The 23980-nt window shown below is 40.2% G+C and overlaps 1 protein-coding gene across 1 annotated transcript; it reads left to right on the top strand.

Moving 5' to 3' along the window:
• Positions 1 to 1147: 1147 nt before the first annotated feature.
• On the top strand, positions 1148 to 11863 carry nes (nestin). Its single transcript, XM_059339392.1, has 4 exons — positions 1148 to 2092; positions 3163 to 3287; positions 7279 to 7340; positions 7939 to 11863. Exons 1-4 carry the CDS (start codon positions 1262 to 1264, stop codon positions 10767 to 10769), a joined length of 3849 nt encoding a protein of 1282 aa, XP_059195375.1. The 5' UTR covers positions 1148 to 1261; the 3' UTR covers positions 10770 to 11863.
• Positions 11864 to 23980: the final 12117 nt, after the last annotated feature.

Consider the following 23980-nt stretch of genomic DNA (forward strand, 5'->3'; position numbering starts at 1 on the left):
CTAAAAACAGTTTACAAAGTTGTAGGGGTGTGAAAGAGTTGAAATCTTTCAAAATGATGTATGTTGTGTGGCAAACGGTTCATGACCATCATGTGAAGTCATAAAACTTCCTGTTTCTCACATTATGAAAGCAGGTCTGTGTCAAGCAGAACTTTCATATGATTATAAGAAATTTAATTGAAATCTGCATTCATTTTGGTTACATTTGAGTAGAATAGATGGAAAATAGATTATTTTCCAGTGTGATTTGTCTACATTGTAATTGATACATTTTCAACATGTATATAAAATCCCCCTGAGATGTTTGATTTTTCTGCAGCCAACAAGAAACATGTTGTTGTGAAGTTGGTTAATTTTCTAAATTAGATGGTTAATTTCACTTTTATTTGTCCAAACTTTCATTTCAAGCAGGTTATGTTGTTGTAATATACTTTTTTTCTCCATATTTCCCACCAAGAAACTCTCAGGCAAGACAACAACAACAACAATAATAAACACAGTGGAGTATAAAAAGTAGAGGAGTAGAAGCGATGAATAGCAGAGAATAGAAATAAAAAGCACCATGAAATTGTACTTAAGTAAATATACTCTGTTACTTTCCATCACTGTTGAGCACTAAACAGTTTACAGCTTGAAATGAAATGTTTTGACATATTTGTTTTTTATATCTGTAATTTATGTTATTTTTTAAACATACAGAGAGATATTTTATGGGCAATTGTGCCTTTTTATGATCACGAAAGGAAATGAGTGGAGAGAGACAAGCAACAAAGGTCCACAGGTGCATCAAACTGTTTGTTTTTTTGTAATACACGCTCATTGTCTCTCCATCTATTCAGGTCTTTCTTTCAGAGGTTTTTCTTCAGCTGGAAAACGTCCCAGTGGTGAAAGAGTTAATCTTGGGAATGACATCATCGCCTCTCTCTGCCCTTTCCCATCTCCTCCAGCCCTCCTGCTCCACCCTCCATCTCTCCCTCAGCCCATCCTTCCTCCTCCCCTCCCTCTCCTGTCTCCAGTCTCCTCCCTCTCCATCCCTCCTCCCAGCCTGTCCATGTGCCCGGCCCCTTCATTAACTCTCATATGAAAGGGAAGCCTCTTGCTGGCAGTCACACTCCCAGAGCCCCACAGGAGCCTCACTCACACAAAAACACCCCGCACACACTTACTCGGGCCTGGACACGGAGATTCAGTTGGCTGCCAAATCATAATCAGTGTACCTCTGAGTGAGGCCTCCGTTTGCCAAATTTCTCTATTTTCTAACATGGAGCTCCACAGTGTGCATAAATCCTTCCACCACAGCCACCTTGGCGAGGAGAAGCACCAGATGCTGAACCTGAACCGCCGCCTGGAGACCTACCTGAGCCGGGTCAAACTCCTGGAGGAGGAGAATGCGATACTTGCAAAGGAGATCCAAGCGATGAGACGGAGCAGTCACGGAGCCTCGACACGAAGGAAGGGGCTGGAGGAAGAGCTGCGGCAGGCGAGGATGGAGGTGGAAGCAGCATGGAGGGACAGGATCCTCACAGAGATGGAGGTCAACAAGGTGGCCGAGGAGCTCCAAACCCTGGACCTGCAGAGGCAGAGGGAGGCTCAGGCCCATGTCGAGGCCAAGAAGAAGCTGGAGCAAAGCAGGAAGGAGCTTGAGGAGGAACAGAGGGCTCAGATCTGGCTGAGGGAGAAGGTCAGTCAGTTGGAGCATGAGATGATGCACCTCATTCAAACCCACCAGGAGGATGTTGCCCACGTGGAGGCTACACTGAACCATTCCAGAGCCTCAATGCCAACCACAATGGCTCAAAGGTGCCACCAGACACCGAACCTCCAACAGCTGGAGCAGGAGTTCTCCCAGAGGGCCAGCAGGGCATGGCAGCAGGCCGCCGAGGCCCATCAGGGCCAGATAGACCGGCTAGAGGAGTCACTCAACCAGGCCAGGAGCCGCCTGGCCCAAGTGGGTCAGGAGAAGAGCGAGAGCCTGCTGAAGCTCCAGGCGCTGGAGAAGGAGCTCGCCTCGGCGCAGGATGTCAGACTGCATCTGGAGCAGACGGCAGCTCAGCAGGGAGACAGATACACAGAGGAGATCCAGCAGCTCCAGGTGAGAGCAGAACAACCACACATCATTCCTTTATAAAGCGTGGGCTCCATACTGTAACTTTGTCTCTGCCAACGAAGATGTCATTTCATTATTTATTAAGTCACTTTTCAGCTGAGGAATTAACTGTTTAAAATGTAAGAAACTCAACTGATCGGAACCCAAAGTGGAGTTGTGAAAAATGTATTCTAGTCCTTATTTAAGAAATAGCTCAAAAATTGATAATCACCATTGATTCATTTTGTGTCAGTCGATCAATATAAACTGTCAAGTCTTGCCATTTAAATGATTGCTCTCTTATTTTTTCTTTCTTTCTTGTTTAGAGAAGCTGTGAAAAATAGTTGTTACAAATTGGGGAACTTCTGTTGTGTGAAAAAAACATGAAATCTCACAGTGTTTGACGTCTTTGCGGAGGCTTCACAGGGCACAAACACACAGACACGGTCAGGGGAATGTGGCCAGCTGATAATCAACTTCAGCAAGACAAAATGCCACTTCCACCATTTCATGTCAGCTACGCGACTGGTCACATTTTATCATCATCATTTCCTTCTCACACGATAGATTTTTTTTTATATCTTGGCGAATACTCAGGGCATTTAGTAACACGCCAGATGTCCCACTGACAGCTTTAAGGAGCATTTGTGAGTTCTTCCCCCTGGGGGCTTTCCTCCCTCAGTATGCTAATTTAATATTCTGATGGAATGAAAACATTCAGGTCTGAAAGAGACAGGGGGACTACATATTTATAGGCTAGGTCTGTTGGGATTAGTTCTGGGTCACTGTGGGGTCTGAGGGGTGAAGGACCCAAATTAAACACTTTTAAGGACAATGCTGTCGTCTCCCAGTGTGGTCCTGTGCAACCAGCAACATGTTGCATAGATTTTAATAATTGTTTTTCATTTTCAGTAAAAAAAACAAAAAACCTTTAGAAGGGCTAAAATAAACCCAGTATTCTCTCAACAACACACAGAATAAGTCAAACAGTAGTACCCAAAATACTTCTCTGTGAGAATGCACTCATACCTTTTTTTAACCGCTTCCTTTTCCTGATTCTCTTCCTGTGTTGGCAGGAGCACTTGCAGGGCCTGGAGGTGGAGAGAGAGGACCTGGGCGAGCAGATCCAGCATATTGTCCTGGAGAACCGAGGCCTGCTGCAGCAGAAGATGGCTCTGGGCCTGGAGGTAGCCACATACAGGTACGCAGTCACAAAATGACATTAAATATATATTTATTTTAGATGTGATTATCCTGTGCAGGGTTAAATTGAGGCTGGAGCATATCCCAGCATGCATTGGGTGACAGGAGGGTGGGGAATCATACACTCAAGCTATATAAAACAAGGTCCCTGAGGAAAGCAATGACCAACCTAATACATTTTGAATGACATGTATTGATCCAGGCCTGATCAGTCAATAATGATCAATACTAAGAACATAGAGACGTGATTCCATCTAGAACTACTCTTATTTGTATCCTGGAGAAACGAATGAGATGAGAGACAATCCATATTTTCTAATCTATATCATATGTTATCTTGTCTGTTTATTAAAGTACAGAGATGGTAAATATTTAGCCTAGCTAAGCATAAAGACACGGCATTGGACAGAGCCAAGCTAAGAGTGAAAATGAAATATACTGCATTCCTAAAAGCAATTATATACAAATGAATAATGAGTCATGTGTTGCATTTTTTCTCTAAGTTTTATGCACAGCTGAGAAGAAACCACCCAGAGCCTTTGCAATCTTAGATCCCATCATCTATCAGAGTGATGAGGATTCAGCCTGTTTTTTTTGTTGTTGCATGCAGTCAGATCATTACATGGTAAACCTTAAAGGGACTGCACTTGTATAATGCATTTCTGGTCTTTGAAACCACTCAAAGCGTTTTAACACTGCTGCTGGAAAATTACATGGATTGATTGCTTCTTCCATGCACAGGCAATATAATGCTTGGCCTCCAAAAGCAAACATTGCATTGCAGGGATTAAATATTCAGTAGTAAATATTCAGAATAAGATTAAGAGGCACCTCATAGTCCACCAATAATCTTGCTAATTAGAGCCAACACCTTTCTCCAAAGGCTGATTATCTGAAGGCATTCCCATACCCTGATACTCTTACTCCTCATGCTTAGACCTCACTAACCCAACCAATGAGGCAACAATATACTAGCCAATCAGAGGCAGAGCAGGGCGGGTCATACCTTCACCACAGTAGATTTGAGAAATTGGTCTGACATAGCCTCCTCTTTCCTTCGTCGGTCGTTATTAACAGTCCGATTAGCAACATCACTAATACTTTTCGTAGACGAGAGTTTGACTTATCTTTATAAATGGATATCTGCATATGAGTGCAGTTACATTATTTAAAAAAGTAAATAAAAAACTGTATCGGCAGAAAATACAGTAGCTGATGAACTCTGAGATTTAATTTTGGCCAATGCACCAATTGCTTTCCACACAGACTGTTTACCTGCATTCAACAAAAGCCCGCTCAAATGTGGTCGGTCAATACTTACAGACTTTATACGAAAACCGGAACCAAAAGCTAGTCCCTGGGTCTATAGATTTTTCATTCATACTGCTGTTTAAAGAGACTTTATCCTTTGTAACACACACAGCAGAACACAACATGCACCATGGTTACAAAACCAAGAGGCCAAAAGTGGAACTAAAAAAAAAAGAATTGTGACATTTTCACGTTCTCTTTACTATTCTCCTTATTATTTCTTCACTTTATTTCAACTGGGGTGAAGTAGGTGTCAATATAAAGTCTTATCTATTCTAAGTAAAGAGCATCATTATGTTTAGACTTGTTTTCCTCCCAGGGGAAACAGATGCACAGAGGTCCTTGTTTGATGTATTCAGATATTGAATGTACCAACATGTCAGCTTTGTATCCTGTTCTTCCTTCCATCAAAGGTGTTGTGATCAGTGGGTGTAAAATAGGCGTTATAATATGACTGTTGTTTTGATCATCGCCGTTTAAAATGAAACGGCAGATTGATAGAGAGAAGTTTTAGAAGTCAGCCTGTGTGTTGACTTTGTGTCTGGCTTTTTATTAAGTGTCAGTCACGTCGCAGTGAAAACGAAGAAACTTTGGCTTCACACTGTGATGTAAAAGAATTAGAACTTCACCAGGGTTGATGATCTGAGGAACCAACCCTGTCTGATGTCAGACTGGTGTGGGATGAATGTTGCATTTAATGTAAAAAACAGATTTTTGATGTTTGTTAAAAGCCGCCTCAGTCATGTCATGGGAGCAGACTAAATCATGTGTTTTTCTTCATCTATTGTCTTTAATAACTTCTGTGAAGATCATGAATAACTCATTATGTTCACACTCATATGGAAATATTTCAGCTTCAAATTGTTGCTTATATTTGGATTTTGGAAAAGATCACATTATTTACTTCTCCAAGACACAGTCTCTACCCATTTTTTAAGCAAAAATGCCCCAAAATGTTGCTGTGTTCAGCCTTCCAAATGGAAGGATTTGCAACGTTACTGTATTTAACATGATAATAAACTGAAAATCTTTGGGTTTATGAATGTTGGACACACAAAATGAGCAATTTGAAGACAGGACTAAAGAAAAGATGGATTTTTTTGTCTATCTCCTGAATTTTACGGACTAAACATCTTGCAACACTTTCGGAAAGTAGCTTCCAAGGATACTAACTGGATACGGACATTGTCTCATCTCTCTCTCTCTAAAATTCCCATACAAATTGCATTCTCACTATTTCGAGGGAATGCACTTTTGCAGATTGTTAGCTTTAGGCAACAAGACCACTTGGATATGTTTAGTAAAACATCATAATTTGGGTTAAATAACACTCTAATAAGTTTTTTTGCTGCACATGGAAATAAACAAAAAATACAGGAGTGCTGTCCTGCACTATTTTTTTATAAATAAAGATAAAGGCTGTGGTTTAGGAACTGACTCCCACACATATTTCTGAGGTTCAAGCACATTTGTGGTCCTTTTTTGGTCCTTTTTTGGCAACATTGGCTATATAAATAAGTCAGTGTTGAGGTTTTTTTTTGTTTTCACGCAGGACATGAACAGTGGTCTACTAGGTTAAAGTCCTGTGTGTTTGACCCAGTCATGCACCCTGACATCCTCCTTTCTTGGACTTCTGCAGAATTTTCTTACAAACTTTTTTGTGTTTGTAAAAAACAAATATAATCCGACAGAAAATGAGTCTCACTCAAGACATAATTGCAGCTTTGTTGTTTTTGCAACATAATTTTCAGGAGACCAGGATGAGTATACAAACATGGAAATAAGACTTTTGGAATTGCAACTTCTGACTTCCAGCCAAAATATTATCCCAACTATTTAAACTATTATTTAGAGGATTAGTTTAACCCATTCTTGCGATAGCACTCTTCCAACAGGGAGAAAGCTTACAAATAAAAAGACGTCCACAGCGCGTCCAGCCGTCTGGACTAAAGGTCAGCTCATTGAAACTGCAGCCTCTGATGTCTCAGACAGACTAACTTATCCATTATGAAGCTCTATAGTGGTGTCGCCTTTCTCCTTCTCCCCCTCCTCAAAATATTGACCCTCACCCTTCAGTGAGAAGCTACCGATTTATGAGCTATGGGAGTCTCAAATAACAGCAGAGGGGAGCCGGAGGGGGGAGGAAAAAACTATGGAGGACAGATTTCAATGTCATTCGATGCACGTGGATTTGTTGTTGTATCAGGATGTATTTCACAATTATATTTGATATTCTAATCAAACAGGATATCTTAAGCTGCACGTCATGCAGCTAATTATATTATGTGTTGGAATGAGGCTGATGTGGTCCACATCTGTGAATGGAGACAGTGGTATTAGTGCTGCATGGGCTGCTCATAATATCTGCTGTCATTATGTGTGTCAGTGTGCATGTGTGTGTGTGTGTGTGTGTGTGTGTGTGTGTGTGGAATTGATGGCAGAGGTTTGTGTGCTGCAGATGGTGCATCAATGGCAGGCCCTTTTCCTTCATTACCATAACAACAGACCTCAGTCCGTTCCTGCTGCTCAACAGCAACAAAAGTCGGCCTTCGCTCCTCTTCCCGCCCCGTCCCATTCACACATTTACATCCAGATTTCCAACATCCTAATATTCACATGTTGTGTGTAGGCGCTGCAAATTTCAGAGTGTAACCTCCTTCTCTTGTGTGTCTTTGCAGAGCTCTGCTGGACAGCGAGAGCCTCAGGGGAGACGTGTCAATTCAGCCAAGAAACATCCCAGGTAATAAATACATCGACAGCATGTCAGTGACTTCACATCTGCAGAAACCTCAATACAGTATGAATCATAAATCATCTTCTTTACCTCTGTTCTCCTTTGTGTGTGTATAATTCACTTGGGTTAACTAAAAGCCCCTCAGAATGGGGGACATGTTTGATACAGTTTGTAATCGCATTAGTCTAACTGGGTGGGTGGACAGCTTGGCTAAGGGAGCTGATGTCGGCACTTTGGGCCTTGTAATGCAAGCCACCCAAAACAGTCCCCAAAGGTTATTGAGCCATATGGCTTTGCCTTCCGGTAACTTAGACAACGGTAAAGGGAAATGACGATCAATATCTCCCCATTAGTGTCCAGCCTCCATTGAGAACATACATCTTAATAATGCTTTGGGGAGGTAGGTTCTCCACAGTATCTCTGTCATGTTAAGAATAGTATTGATGGTTTGAATACTGGAGGTATTAAATATCTGAGATACAGTATATTTGGCAGGATTGTTATACAGAATTGGTTTAAACTTAAGAGAAATCAATGCAAGTCATTATTGTTACAATAGCTTACTTCATTGTGTATTCATGAGCTCTGCTCTTGTCCTGCACAGATGCAGTTTTCAGTCCTTGGGGGGTTAAGAAGAATTACCAGACCCAGCTGTCCAGTCACCACAAGACCACTTCCCTCTCATCTGTCCATGGAACAACAGGAAGAGGGCCAATTACTGCAGCTCCAGTCTGGAGCAGAAAACCAGTAACCCTCAGTGACACTCCAAAGGTTTCCACAAAACCTGCATATAAAGAAACAACAAAATCAGCAACGTGGGACGCCCCTTATCCCAAAATACTACAGGATGGAGCTGTGGAAAATTTCAGACCCCAGGAGGTTCATGAGAAAGTCACCTATGCTGAGCCTCTGTCACCTCCAAATGAGCCTGAAACAGCACCAGGGGACAAAGAAGGTGAAGAGGATTGGAGCAATGTTGATGTGGAAAGAGCAGTTGAAGAGGCAGCTGTCAGTTATCAGGTCAAGTCTGGCCTCAGCAACGAGCCTCCTTTCAATGAAGAAGTGGCTCAGCATCAGTTTGACACACCCAACCTTACACCACACCAAGTCAGAACCACTGAGGAGCTCTGTGGTTTCTCAGATGGATCTGATAAGGATGTGCCTCTTGAAATACCTGCTGATAAAGAAGATATACAAGAGCCGCATGCCCCAATTGATGCATGGGTAGAGAAAGAGTTTATAGGCAAAGAAGTAGAGGAAATGTCAGATTCTGAAACTGAGGCAGTAATAGAACCAAACTTTGACTCCAGGACGAGCAGTCCAGTGTCTGAATGTGAGCCAGAAGAGAGCTTGTTCAAAAGAGTGGCAGACTTCAGCCGAGATGAAAACATCTTACAGGAGGATGCGGTTGAGATGAGGCAAGAAATAAAGTGTTCTATAGGAGGAACGAATGAGACGGATGTTGAGGACAAGTTGTACCCTGACGGAGAAGAGATGGATACATGGGATAGTGTCATAGAAAGGAAAGTTGATCTGAAGACCAATGATGGTGTAAAGGAGGATGAAGAAAAAGGACAACATGCAGAACCAGAGGAAGATATATCAGCGAGAGAACAAGAGCACGACAAGAGAGTAATTAGGCAAGAGTCTGTTATGGGTGTAGAGCAACATGACAATAACGTGGCCTCTTCAGTAACAGAGACACAAGTAGAAGCTGATGGACAGCATGCTGTGTTAGATGAAGAGCAAACACCACTTCCTGTCGACGAAGAAGACGAAGATGAGGATTCTCAAAATGTCTCCGTGTCATGGAGGACCGAGCTGGAGAGTGACAGCTACGCTCAGGAGAACACTCTTGCTGACACTCGTCCTCTGATCCGATACAAGAGCGACGAGACCGACGCCAACACTCAGCACATGGACGAGAGCGAGTCGAGCGAAGGAGAGCAGGAGAAGAAGGTGGGAGAGACGGGGATGTGGAGCGAAGGCAAGTCAAAGAGGTTTGGAACTATGGAAGATCTGTGTGAAGAGGTTGAAGGAGAAGCACTGGATGAAGTATATAATCTGGGATATACTCACACAGAGGACAGGGATGTTGGTGATGGCGTGACTGGAAGTGAGCAGGAAACACGTGGGAATGCAGAAGAAATGAGCAGAGAAGTCAGTGAGGGACATTCGAATGAAGAAACTGAAGAATTCATCAAACCTACCGTACCCAGAGATGTGGATTACGATGAGGAGTTGGAGACAGACAGACTTGTGGAACAGGAGTTAGAAAATCTTGCCACAGACAGCTACATAACTCACTTTACACACCAGCAGGTCAGACAGAGTCCTCAGGGCAAGTCTGTCGAGGAAATGCCACAGCAAGAAGAGGCTGGAATGTCTTCCTGTGCAGAGCCTGAAGTGAGTGTAGAACAACAACTTGCATCCTTCACTACAACTGTAGATCAACCTTATGAGAACATATATTCTAGTGATACATCATCCATAGTGATGCATCAAGCAGAAGCCGAAGAGGAGGCCCAGCTTAAAGACCAAGAGGTAACAGATGCTCCAGAGAAAAGAGAGGAAGAAGATGAACACAATGCGTCCATGTTAACACATGCTGATGTAACAGAAGATCACTCTGGCTTTATTGACTTCCTCAGCAGGCCAGATATGGAAGAAATCAACAAATCTGAGGATCCAAACACTGTGATGCAGGTCACAGCTGGTCTGGAAGCCCTGCAGGATGTGGAGGCCCCCACCGAGGTGAAAGTGGTTGCACCTGTGGAACCATCCAGTGAATTTCAAGAACATCTAACTGAGGATGTTGCGGACTGTGAGGAGTTTCCAGATGTTCCAGAAACAGCTGAATGGGAAGTCCTCGAGAACCAAAGTGATGACTTCGAAATCAGATATCAGAAAGAAGAACGTGAGGCGCCGGAATCAGCTGAAAGTTACCTCCACGACGATGAAGGCATTATGACACATAAAGAGGAGCCACTCGAGATTTCCCCCGACAGTGTACCTGATGATATATTTGTGGTGAAGGAGTCAACAGAACTACTGAACACAAACGGCAAAGACAACGGTCTGCATGATTTCTTTGGATCTGGTGTAAAGAATGACTTCTGGGTGTCCTCCCTGGAGGCTGGTGCCACCTATCAACCGGACGATGCCTGTAATGAAGCAGCTGAGCAAACCAATCAGAATCTAGGGTTTGCTGATAACATGGTTTGGGGGGATTCAGAAAATGTGGTTAACTGGAACTCTAGGGTGGATATTGACTCATCAAAAGCCCTCGCTGCAGAGAAAGAGCAGGTGCAGATGCATTCAGAGGTGAAGCAAGTGTTGAGTAGAAATGTTGCTGTTGGGGAGTTGGTACATTCTGATGAGTCTGATGTTGAGGGTGAATCGTGGTCATCCGGGGAGGAAAGGCTATATAAGTAATGAGGTTTTTTTTTTTTAGCTCTAATCTGTGTTAGTCCAATACATTTTCACTCCCAACTTGTCAGATATTGTCTCTTAGCGTCGGATTAAAACCCTCTTGTGTTGATGCATGTCAGTTTTCAGGTATTACATGCACAGAAGCTTTCAAAATAAACTTCGGTAGTTTTAGGCACTAATACTACTGGTTAAGGTGAGGACAAAAGAGCAGTGTGAGGGTTAAAACTACTTCTTCACTTACATAGTTGGAGCAGAACGTGAAATGGATTTTGTTGGAACATGGACACTGTTCTCTTGGGTGAAAGTCCTGGGTTTGTTTGACCTGTTCACCACCCATCCAGCCCACCAGTAGTGAAAATTTGCACTCTAAGCATCTGATATCGTCACACTGGAGTTAATGTGAAGCCTGGTGCATCGTCTCATAGGGGAAGTGATGGAGCTGTGGTATCTGAAGAGTTGGGAGTGGGAACGGGTTGGTTGGTCAAAGGAAATCTATGTTTCTGTATAACTCATTTATTAGGAAAACCAAAGTCGTGCCTTGGTGCGCACCTCAGTGTCGCTAACCACCAATGTGCCAAGTCTGTCTCTAAAGATACTGAGCACTCGCCTCATTTCCTTAAACTGACATATTTGACTAACCATTTCTGTTTTCTATCCTAATTATTGAAACTCTTTCAGTCTTTCGTGTGCATGTCATGGAGGAAGGTTTGTGCATGAGGGAACGGCATGAAGATAGAACAAAGAATGTCATTTGAAAGTCAGAGCGTTTATTGATTGCTGCCTAATCTGATTTTACTGACTGATGGAAATCAATGAGAGTAGAAGGGTCGGGTTCCTGGTAGAGCTGCTATTTCACCGTGCATCAAACAGACAGCTTGTGATCTCGTTTCACTACAATTGACTCATCTTTGCATGTTTTACAGGTGTAAAATGAATGGTTGGTTGGAAAAGGATTATATAAAAGATTACACAGACCTGTTTGGATAGGCAAACTGTTTGTATTAGTTTGGTCTGAATTAAACAGACTTTTCATTTCCATCATAAAGTTTTCTCTGCGGTACATTTACAATCTGAAATAAACAGTAGATTCATTATAAGCTCTGGGTCTGTTGTTTGCTTACACAGTGCACTTCAAACACTGACATTACCAAAGTAAGGGTAAACAAAAACTTAAAATGTATTCAATTACTATTCAGACTGTTTAATGTGGAGTATTAAAGCCTGTGTGTCTTCTAGAAAGCTCAATGAAACTCACTATTATAATGACTGATATGATATTTTAATGAGTTCATATTTTAAGAGAATCAGTGTTAGCATTCTGCTGGCTTTTCTTTAGTAAACAAAGATGCTGGCAACTCAGTTAGAACCTGAATCTATTAACTTAACACTAGAACTGATGGTCGTTTTCAGGTGAATAGTATTTGGGGTGCTACTAGAACATTTTTACATGCTTTATTGTTCAAAACACTCAAACTGCAGATATCTGCTGCACCCCTGTTCACCTCCTATCTGAGACACTCTGTTGTATTTAAGTCCCCCTCCTAAAAAAACTCCCAGTCTGATCTGATTGCTCAGTGTTTTCAGATCTGCAGCTGGAGAAATTACTATTAAAAAGGTGTATAAAAGCAACTTTTTACTGTGGAAAATCAACAAGAAACGCTCCAAACCAAGATGACAGATTTCACTGACTATTAGCATGTAGCTACCTTTAGAAGTGTATGTAATGTTAACACTGCAGTGACAGAGATGCCAAAATATAGAAACGAGGCATGAACTGACATCAGTTTGAGCAAAAAACATTCAGAACGGCTACAAACTGAAAGGTTTTTGCATTACTTTTACGTAAATTACCACATTATTTGACACTGTAAACGAAAAGCATTAAAGGCCCCCTTTAATGCTAAAGCTTAAACACTTAATTTTTCAGGTCCATCCTTTAATAATAATCTTCTGTGTGTCTTTCAAAGTGTCCTAAAAAAGCAATACTAAAAGAACAAAAAATGTAGACTATGTTCAATGAGTTAATTTCCATTGTTGCTAGTATCACCAGCAGAGTGTTTAAATCACTGCACAGCAGGTCAGCTGAACATGCAGAAATGTGAGCCAACAATCCAACATATATGGAGAATTAAGTTAACAATAAATGCATAATCAACTAAAATTAAATTAAATTAAAGAAAATTAAAAAAACATATTTTCCCTACAATAGATGCCAGATTACATCATTCTTTCCAGGGAACTTAATTCAAAATTATAGACCCATAAATTAAATTTGTTACCAGGGAAATTATAGAATCACAAGGAATGAATCATGCAATTAACCGGATGCTGCCAGACGGTTTGTTGCACAGAAACATCAGAGAAGCAGGCACTGGAAACTGCAGACACTTTCAAAAATGCAGGTCAGGTGACTGGATAAAAACCTAAACACCTAAAACTCACCTGCAGCTGCACACCACGCTGATTTATCAAACAAGTGGTTCTTCAGGCACAAACACATCACTTGAGGTCAGACTAGAGGGATTTACGATCTTGTGATACTGTGAATCTCGTGTAATCTTTTGATATCACAAAAATCCAGCTGGCGTAAATGGAAAGCCTTTTGGGTTTTGTCAATATTTATCATGTTAAACTATAAGAAATGTATGTTATATAAAAGAGGGAATAGTCAGTGATGATTGATGAGACATTCGTCTAAAACAATAAATCTTTTCTTGAGCTGAGAATACAATTGCATCCTCAAGAAACTGGCTGTTTGCTGCCTCCCTCCAACATCCATCTGTTTCCTTTGGGGTTTTCATTAAGGCTGGCTGTGAAGCTCTCTCTCTGTCTATGTGTGTTTGTGTGTGTGTGTGTGTGTGTGTGTGTGTGTGTGTGTGTGTGTGTGTGTGTGTTTGTGTGTGTGTGTCTGGACTGGGCAACATCCCAGCTTCACTGACCTCAAAAAACAGGCAAGCTAACAAAGCAGCAACTGGGCCCTCGGCAGGCAAACAGCCGTCCCCCATGAGACAGCCGAGGAAAAAGTCTGAAACAGGGAACAATGTGTGACCTCACCTCCTCTCCTTCCCGCCCTCCCCCACCCCTCCACCCCTCCACCCCCACTTGTCATTCATTAGTCAGTTTTCTGAACAATGATGGCGATTTTAGCGGGCGCTCGCCTCCTCGCTGCCCAATGAGAGATTCAGAGAGGAAGGAAACCGCAGAGGGTCGTATTCACTGCGAGTGCTGGAATGGCATTACGGCAGCTGTCTGGCATTCTCCTATTCTCCCACCATCAATAGAGCTGTCCATTATATAAATCACTAACAGCAACTTTACTGAAAGAAGTGCAGTAACAAATAAGATAAAAACAGAAGGATTCATTCAATATTAGGATTTCTTAAACTCCTCCAGGAGAACCAGTGGCTTTTTCTGCTATTAATAGTAAAATACTTTATTGTATAATATTTATTTTAGTTCTGAATACAAAAAAGACATTTGTGTACTTGAGGATTTGCAGGGGTTTTTTTAATTTGTGTGTACCAAGAGTTTAATTTAAACCTGTTCTTTACCGTCTCAAAAGGAACACTTGCCTGATTTAAACCTGTTTCCTTATTTAAAAATAAAAATCAAATGTCAAATTTAGATTTAAGATCCTTTTACTGTCTGGTTTTTATACACTTTTGATTAATCACATACTGTTACATAATGTAACATAATCAATTCTCCTAATTAAAATGTGATAAAAAAATGTCTTTTTTTTTTTTTACCTTAAACTATTAGGATCTAACTAGAACAATCTCTACTTTATTTTAATCTCCACTTGTACAATATATGACTAAAAACTAAGCGAGGTTAATGTTAGTTTTGCTCTTATTAACAAGGCTGTTTTTTTTGTTGCAATATACAAGTGTTTTTTGTAATCAAAAGTTAATCTGGCACAGAGCTCAAATCTGAATATATTTGGCACAAATTAGTACTTGCCATTAAATCACCGCAGAGGTGTTTATGTATCTTTTGATTGCTGCATGAATCATTTATTCTTTGGCAACTTAACGCAGTGAAACCCTTTTACTGAGGGTCAATCCGACCGCCAACAACACGTGTTTACTGTGTGCCAAGTTTTCACTAACAAGCTCCCTGGTTACCACAAAAACTTGGCAAAGCTGCTAATAAGGTATTGTTGTGTTGAGATGACTTAGCAGCACAGTTAGAGCATGTTTTAGGCCAATTAAAACCACTTATAAACACATGTACATATATCTGAACATGAGGCCTCGAGACCAGACTTTCAGAAAAGGAGAAAAAAAAACATACAGGTACATCTCAAAAAATGAGAATATCATGAAAAAGTTCAATATTTTTTGACACTCATTTCAGAAAGTGAAACTCATAGATTATATAGATTCATTACACATTGAGTGAAATATTTCAAGCCTGATTTTCTTGTAATTTTGGTGATTCTGGCTTAGACATAATGAAAACCCAAAACTCAGTGTCTCAGAAAATAAGAATATTGTGAAGAAGTTTAATATGTGAGTCCACAGTCAGTCAGTGGTGGTTTGGGGCCATGTCCTCTGCTGCTGTTGGTCCACTGTGTTTTCTGAAGTCCACTGTCAACATAGCAGCCATCTAGCAGGACATTTTAGAGCTCTTCATGCTTCCACAAGCTCTTTGGAGATGCTGCTTTCATTTTCCAGCAGGACTTGGCACCTGCCCACACTGGTAAAGGTACCAAAAGCTGGTTCAGTGACCATGGTGTTACTGGGCTGGACTGGCCAGCAAACTGGGCTGACCTGAACCCCATAGGAGTCTATGGGCTGTTGTCAAGAGGAAGGTGAGAGACACTAGATGAGCTGAAGGCTGCTATAAAAGCAACATGGTAGGCTGATCACCTCCATGCTACGCCGTATTAACCCATTGACGACGGGAAAGCATTACCACATTTCTACCATTAAAGCCGGGAGCGCTGTTGCGTCACTCTACCATTAAGGCCGGGACAGCGGATATGTCATTTTGTAGTATTTGTATTTTTTTCCACCTATTTTCGGTCTCTTGGACAATGAAATGCATCAGAATCATGATCAGAATACATGCGGGAGTGTCGCAATGCAACATCGGACTTTTCCAGAACTTATAAATCATGGAGGAAGACGACTATAGCGGAGGAGCTCAGCAGTAAGTGACGGAAGTGATCTGATGATTTAATTGCTGATCCGGACTTTGAACCCTCGGAACCAATCGACCGGCATTTATGGATGAGGAATATGTTTTTAGACGACATATTTTCACCGAAGAACAGACAGATTTGTGGCCATCTGGAGATAATAATAATATTATTAATAATATATTAATATTAATAATAATAATAGGCTAATTGATTGTGATGATGATATAAGAAATCATGACTGTTTATGTCTTATATTACTTTATGCGTCGTTGAGTACCCTGAAAAGTGCAATATATAAAATGTATTATTATTTATTATTATTATTATTATTATGATAATTTTTTTTTTTTTTATTACAGTAGACTAATGAGAACTATGTCTTGTTCTTCCAGTGGTCATATCATGTTTGCATCTTGCTAATGGGCATGTTAGCACATTAGTATTATGCATAGGATTTTTTTATTCAGTCAAATGTAACATTTGCTGAGTTTGTTGATTTTTTAAAAAACTTTATTGAAGGTTTGGACAAATAAACTCAACTTCGTATGAAAGCCACGGGTATAAGCTCTCAAATACTTTTTGAAATTCATTTTTATCTGCTACAGAGGCTGAAAAATCTATTATTTAGTAGGTGTTGAATTTCCAGAAAAACTTCAGGTTTTAGGGAGTCATTTGAAAATCACCCATAGGTTTTCCAGGCATTTTTTTCCAGGCGCTTTAGGCCTTAATGGGTTAATGCAGTAATTCATGCAAAAGGAGCCCAACCAAGTATTGAGTGTATAGAAATGAAGATACTGGGGCGTCCCGGTGGCTCACACTGGTAGAGCACATACCATTAAGGCTGAGTCCTTGCTGCGGCGGACCCGGGTTCGAATCCGGCCTGAGGTCCCTTTGCCGCATTTCCTCCCATCTGTCTCCCCCTTTCTATCTATCACTTTTTCTTTTTCTTTATTGATCTTATGTAATACTCTAATTTTCTGAGACACTGAGTTTTGTGTTTTCATTATCTCTTAGCCATAATCATCAAAATTACAAGAAAAAACAGGCTTGAAATACTTCACTCTATGTGTAATGAATCTATATAATGTACGAGTGTCACTTTCTGAAATGACTGACAATTGAACATTTTCACGATATTCTAATTTTTTGAGATGTACCTGTACATGTTATTTTCTAATTTCAAATAAGGCTCTGATTTCTTTATACTGTAGCATTGAAACATCTCTAGGCCGTGAGACCATATTTTTGTTTTATAAAGGCATCCATCTCATTAGAATGAGCAACATTTCTGTCAAAAATTCTGCAAAAGTTTCCCTAAGATGCCCTGAACATGCTCGACTGGTCCAGCCATGACCAATGGCCACTGTGTTAACTCTGTGGGGTGTGTGTGTGTGTTTGTATGAGTCCATCAGGAGAGTAAACCTCATTCAGCTCTTTGTGGTTGTGTGTGTGTGCACTTGTGTGCTCTGATAGCCATCTGCAATCCGTCACCCCGTCTCCATTGATTTACTCCTGATGTCATTGATGTGAGTGATGGAGGAGCTGTGGAGGAGCAGGTGTCTCCACCGGCTTCTCCCACTTCAGATCCCCATTAAATGAGAAAAGGCTTGAAGACACATATAAGCTGAGAGAGAATGGCACAAGTTATCATATGGTGCAGCTGAGTGAAGCCCGACATAGACCTACCCAACTAACAATGTGTTGCATTTGCTTAGATTTAAACGAGCAATGGAGAAACTGCAACACTCAACATGATGTCATCCTAATCAAAGGTCTTCTGGAACACTTTCATAGCAATCTGACCATTAAATATTGAAATACAGAGGACTTTTTTACATAAGGATTTGCTTGTGGAGGGTTTCTGTTGTTCAAAGTGGGAAGAGATGATCCTCTGGCAGCATAAATGTGCTCACAACAATCACATTCTGATATTTCTTGTGTAGGAAGAAGAAAGGTCACCAAAACATTATCCACAACAAGCATCATATCTTTGTTTTTTAGTGTTTGTTAAGGGAAAGTTGGGTGGGATGTGGGGCCAGACAAAGGGTGAAGGGGTCACCAAAGTCAATATGTATCGTCCTCTAGGGATGTTAAATATTCACATAGATGGTATGAAAAGAGTAGGCAATTTATTGAAAACTGCATTTAAACTCAAACAGGCTGTTCAGTCGCTGATCAAAAGTTTAAGACCATAGTCTAAAAAAAGTGTCAAAAAAGGACCCCCAAAAGTAACCCCACCGTTCATGTTGATTACTTCGAAAATTGCATGATGCGAGTGTTTCCAGGAGGCTGGTGGGAACGTTGCTCTATGTTATGAAGATGGCTTCACAAAGGGCATGAAAGGTCTGGAACTGACATCTGTTTTTGAACTTCCCTTTCCATCCATCCCCACATCCATCCATCGACGATCTCAATGGCTTATGATATTTGCCTCAAGTTTACATTCATGATGGAGAAGCTGCAACCTCATTTGTCTTTTTAACCAGTTTCTATACCGTATTTCCTCAAATAGTAGCCGGGGCTTCTATTCATAAAAAAAATCAGTTTGGGACCTGTCTAATAATAGGGGCAGGCTATTATTTGAAGGAGGCTTTTATTAAAAAAGAAAATCAGAGCAGCTCCGACAGGCACTTTTTAGAATGTTTTACACAGCGCATTGTAGCCAGTTACCCAGATGTCAGCCATATTGGAAGTACTCGGATGTAAACAAACAATGAACAGCACGCTGAATATTCATTTTAAGCAGGATTTCAAATCTCTAAACTACTAAAAAGCCCAGAAGAATGGCTCGACTTTACAGAGAATGACTAGGACAGCAGGAGAAACAACCATATTTACCTACAATACTAACTCGTGTGGCCAAACTTCAAAATACAGGTGTTGTGTTGAAATCTGTTATCGTCAAATAATGTTTCCTGAATGGTGTTCTCCGTAGCATCACCTCCGCGCACGGAGGATACACACATGCATCCTTGGAATTTGGGCAGAAGAAGGACTCTGTCCTCCGGAGCATCCTCGACATTGGGACAGTCCTTCGGCGGATGTCGATGACGTAGTGTCCTTCAAATCCAGCCGTTTGAGCATCCTTCCTTGACATTGGGATACAGCCTGGGACTGGAGGGAAAGGGGTTACTGGAGGGCAGGAGGGAGTGGCTGGGTGTGGAAGTGAGTGAGAGTCAAAGGCCGCCTGGTGGACAGGTAGAGAATGGCAATGAAAGTGCAGCCAGAGAGGCAGAATGTGAAAAGAATGGCTCACAAATATATTAACATATGACGGTCATATTAGCATACTTTTATAAGGGGAATCTAGGAAAAATGAATTTTATTTCCCTGCACATCTTAAATGTAAATTCACACTTATCACTGACAACTTGTAAAGTGATGACAACTGAGACCATCTGGATCGTCAGCTCCTACATGTGCTGCATGTTAATTCATCAGCCTGTTCTCTACATTTAGACTGAAATGTTACAGCCTCTCCCTACATGTTGCATCAGCACCCATAGCCTGTAATGCTCTCTGACACTTCTTCTTAGATTACAGAATCACATGTTTAATGTTCTGACACCTCTGTAGTTTTACTCTATACACTTTTCAAATCAGCTTCTTCATATTGTACATTGTATACTTTTAGTTTTAGTTTTTTTTTTACTTTTACCTAAAGAGTCTCTTAATGTCACTGAGCACCAACACACCCTGCAGTACACTTGTGCATCAATGCAGAAAGGTGATAAGTTAAACTAGAGGAGAGCAGCAAAGACAAGACTTTAAGAGTAAGTTTCTCTATAAAGCAGCTGAAAGGTGTTTTTAACAGCTTATTCAACAGTCTATATTTAATACTGATTCCTCCATTTATAGTTGTCCTTTATGTCTGTGCCTGGGTCAAACTCTCCACACAATCAGACGAGACGATTTATGGCACATAGAGTGGAAAAGCCCACGTTAAGGTTTTCCCAGCAGGCAAAGTTTGGCGGGAGGTAGTATGGTAGCTAATTAACTGGAAGCAGGAAGAGGTTTTTCTTTAGAGAATTTTATTTTTTACATTATATTTGTGGTAAGGGCTGATACTGAGAAAAGGGGAAAAGATTCAAACTGAGCCAAGAGTAAAAGTGACTGCCACAGAGCGTGTCAACCTTGTCGGAGGTTTAATAGAGAATTGTGGAATTAGAAATAAAACAGGCCCCTCCACCTTCACAGGTGTGAAATATTTTACATTTACATGAATATATGACTTTACTTTGCTGACTAAAACAAGGATTCATTTGTTTAACCATTGTCATATTCATCTTATTGATCTTATGGCCACAAATCAGTATATTACATCTTAACTGAAGCTCTCCTGCAACCACCGGTTTTAATTCATTTATTCATTCATTATCCTTCACCACTGTCGGGCTGTAGCCAACATTGGGTGAGAGGCAGGGCACACCCTGGACACGTCTCCAGACTCTGACAGAGCTGACACATAGAGACAGACCATTCATGCTCTCATTTACACCTACAGGCAATTTTAGAGCCAGCAGTTGAACCTACGCTGCATGTTTTTGGACTGTGGGAGGAAGACCAACATGCAAACTCCACACAGAAGAGCCGCCACAATACCATCGTGTAGCCAAGCTGGGTTTCAAAAATAAAAAAAAGTATGAAAGATAAGTTCTGTCTTTCTTTACCAGATCAAGATTTTACAACATGAGGCAGTCATGTTCAGGGAAAAGCTGCGACTTTTGTCCACAGGGGCCGGCAAACAACATGAAAATTTCACATTGTTGCTTTAAGTTATCTTTTGTCAAAAGTACTTTGAGTGCTGCCACAGTCACTCAGAACAGAAAGTGACGGTGCTGTGTGTATTACAGAAAGAGGAGACAGAGCTGAGTGGATTACGGAGGTGAAATGCAGACTTGTTTTGTCTTTCCCTTGTGGGTCATTAGTTGCCTGGTCTGCTGATTAATCTACAATGCCCCCGCCCCAAGATTTCCAAACTATTTCCAACTTTTTGCACCTCGTGCTCCAAGCCCCGTAAAACAATTCCACCTGCGTCACATCCCCCCTCCTCCCCCCAGCCTCAACAACAGGAGTCATCTATCTGTGTGTGAACAGAGCTTTAAAGCATCTGACAGTGTTACAGCAGAGTCAAATCCTGCCTATCAAGTCATCGGTCACCAGCCTGTATTAAAATAGAGCGGAGGTTGCACTGCAATGTGCAATCTGCTAATGACAGCTGCAGGTCGGTTTACTGATCCAGGATAAGTGAGACTGCAGGAGCGACTCGTGAATAGAAAATAAAAACTGTAATCCTCCATGAGAACAATATCAGCAAAGGTTGTGACCTGGATGTTTGAGCTCACAGTCGTCTGTTTTAATCCTGATAAGGGCTGCTGCCATCTCACTCTTATCAATATGACTCATGCAGATGCTCGCTCACTCTTGGAAATCGGGGTGATTTGAGTTGAAGATAACAGAGTTATTTGGCACCCAGTTTGACCTTCTGTCTCTGGATGGTGAGCATTTAATATCTACTCCCACTGAACTGTGGGAACAGTTTCTTTGCAACAATGCACAGTCCTCGAAGCAGCAGCAGCTGTTCAGGGAGATTCATAAGGCAGGAGTACATTTCAGTTCAGTTTTAGAACTAAAGACTCACAGGTGAACTCACAAAAAATGGAGATAAAGTTTTGCAGCTGGGTGCAATCGGCCTTCTTTTGCAATTCTTCCTGTGGAAAGGAATAAATGTCGCTTTTAAGTCAAGAAAACAGTAGACAGAACAACGACAGAGAGAAAAGAAAAATGAAACAAGAAACTTCAGGCACAGAATTAAATGTGACAGAGAGAAAGTGTATTTAGGATTTATTATCACAGTCTGTCATCTGTCTAAAGACACGAACAATTGTTCTGTAAGTGTGTTTGATTGATTTTTTGTGATTTGGACGGTTTTGCAATGATATATGATATGATGATAGGCATAAAAAAGGGGCCAATTTCATGCCAAATGTATGCATATTAAAAAAATTGAACAATGCACGAATACACTGTAAAAAAAAGTTATTTTCTTGTTTTCTACATTAAATGCAAATGACATAAAATTACTTTAAATTACTTTTATTAATAATATTAACCATAAAATGGAAGTTGAATTCTGTAAATTAATATAAAATTATATAACCTATATATTTTTTACAGTATTATTCAATTATTGCTGAATAGTGTAGAATGTTAAATTACAGTAAATTCAATGTAAAAAAAAAACAAAAAATACACATCATCTTTCTGTTTTTAACAGTATAACTTTAAATTTAATGTAAAAAAATAATAAAAATTATTTAAATATTTGCAGTCATTTTAAAATAAAGTGTATATTTAAAGGTATATAAATATTTTTTGAATACAGATATTTACTGCATAGTATCCATATTTTTTTTTTAAATTGTCAGTAAAAAATCTGACAGCAAAAGTTGCCAAACGCTTACTTAAATATACCAGTAAACAACTGTAAGTTATTATTATTTTTTTGCATCTTTTTTAATTTACAGTGTAGTACAGGAGCATTAAGATGGTATTTGCTCATCAGTGCAGTTAGCTGTGCGTTCAACCCTTTGTGGATGCTTTAGGAATTAATTTGCAGGTTTAGTGGCTCTTTCAGGGTTCTTAGTTTTAACACTGGGACTTAAAAGAAGCTAAAACTATTCCTCTCCACTTCAGATCCTCTGCAGTGGGAGAGAAGACACATTAGACATCAAGTAGAGAAAAGATGTTAGATCAAATAACAAGAGATGACAACTACACAAATACAGGAACAACAGGAATGCAAGTACAAACACAAGCCTCCACTTCCTCCCACGTCCCCCCGACTCCTACACAATAAAACACAACAAACTCACAAAGGAGGACAAGAAAGAACAACAGCAAGAGAGAGAGAGAGAGAGAGAGTGAAACAAAGGAACCGACACACGAGTAAGGCATTAAATAAGGCCGAAAAACACAAACTGTGAGATAGAACAAGAATAGTTTAAGTACCATGTCTGAATTAAGATTAGAACAGAAATGACTTTATATCATATTTATATTAATAATGACAGATTCAGCTGCAGATGTGGCGTAGGCAGCAGGCAGGCGGGTTAGTTCCTGTATTTGTGTGTATGTGTGTGTGTGTGTGTGTGTGTGTGTGTGTGTGTGCAGTGCCAGCAGATGCCCACACACTAATCTAATCAGTGTCTGGAAATGAAGTTAGCTGTGTGCCGGCAGAGAGGCCACACCCATGAACACACAGAGCACACGAGGAAGGAAAAGAGGAAGATGATGAGTCACATCCAGCACTCCACTCCTCTGTCGCTCAGCAACCACAAACCACATTCACAACAAATAAACAACAAAAAATAAAACTATACCTATTCAGTCATATAGAGGCTTCCTGTAGGGATGTTCACAGTTACCCAGTTGCTACTTTAAAGGTTTTTGGCGTTTAAATGCACTGTAAAAGAAATTAAATGAAAGTTATTTTCCAGAAATGTATTGTATTATTTTTCAGTTTTTCTTGTTTTTTTTCCTACATAATGTGCAAATGCCATAAAACAGTAAATCACTTTAATTACAAATATTAACCATAAAATGGACATTGAAATCTGTAAATATAATTATATTATATATTATATAATATAATATAAGGGGACAATATATATTTTTTTGTTTACAGTATTATTTAATTGTTTAATGGTCTTGAATGTTAAATTACAGTGAATTCTATGTCATCATATTTCTGAATGTAAAAATTAAGGCAACTTTGCTTATAAATGAAAATCAGTTACTAAATTACTCTTATTTTTCAGTTTTTGGAAGATATTTTTTGTAGTGAAATGGATTACATCCTGCATTAAGTGACTCCTTCCAGGGGATAGAACAGTAGTAGCTTGTATGTTTTAAAAGCAAACTAAAGACCTTCTTTAGTCTAAAGTGTTATCTATCTATGTATTTATTGTATTTTACCATTTTATCAATTTCTATATATGTCTAATTTATCTGTCTTTAATTTTTTTTATTATAATAATAATAATAATAATAACAATAATAATAA

The sequence above is a fragment of the Centropristis striata genome, chromosome 8, assembly GCF_030273125.1.
Source record: "Centropristis striata isolate RG_2023a ecotype Rhode Island chromosome 8, C.striata_1.0, whole genome shotgun sequence".
Lineage (NCBI taxonomy): Eukaryota > Metazoa > Chordata > Actinopteri > Perciformes > Serranidae > Centropristis > Centropristis striata.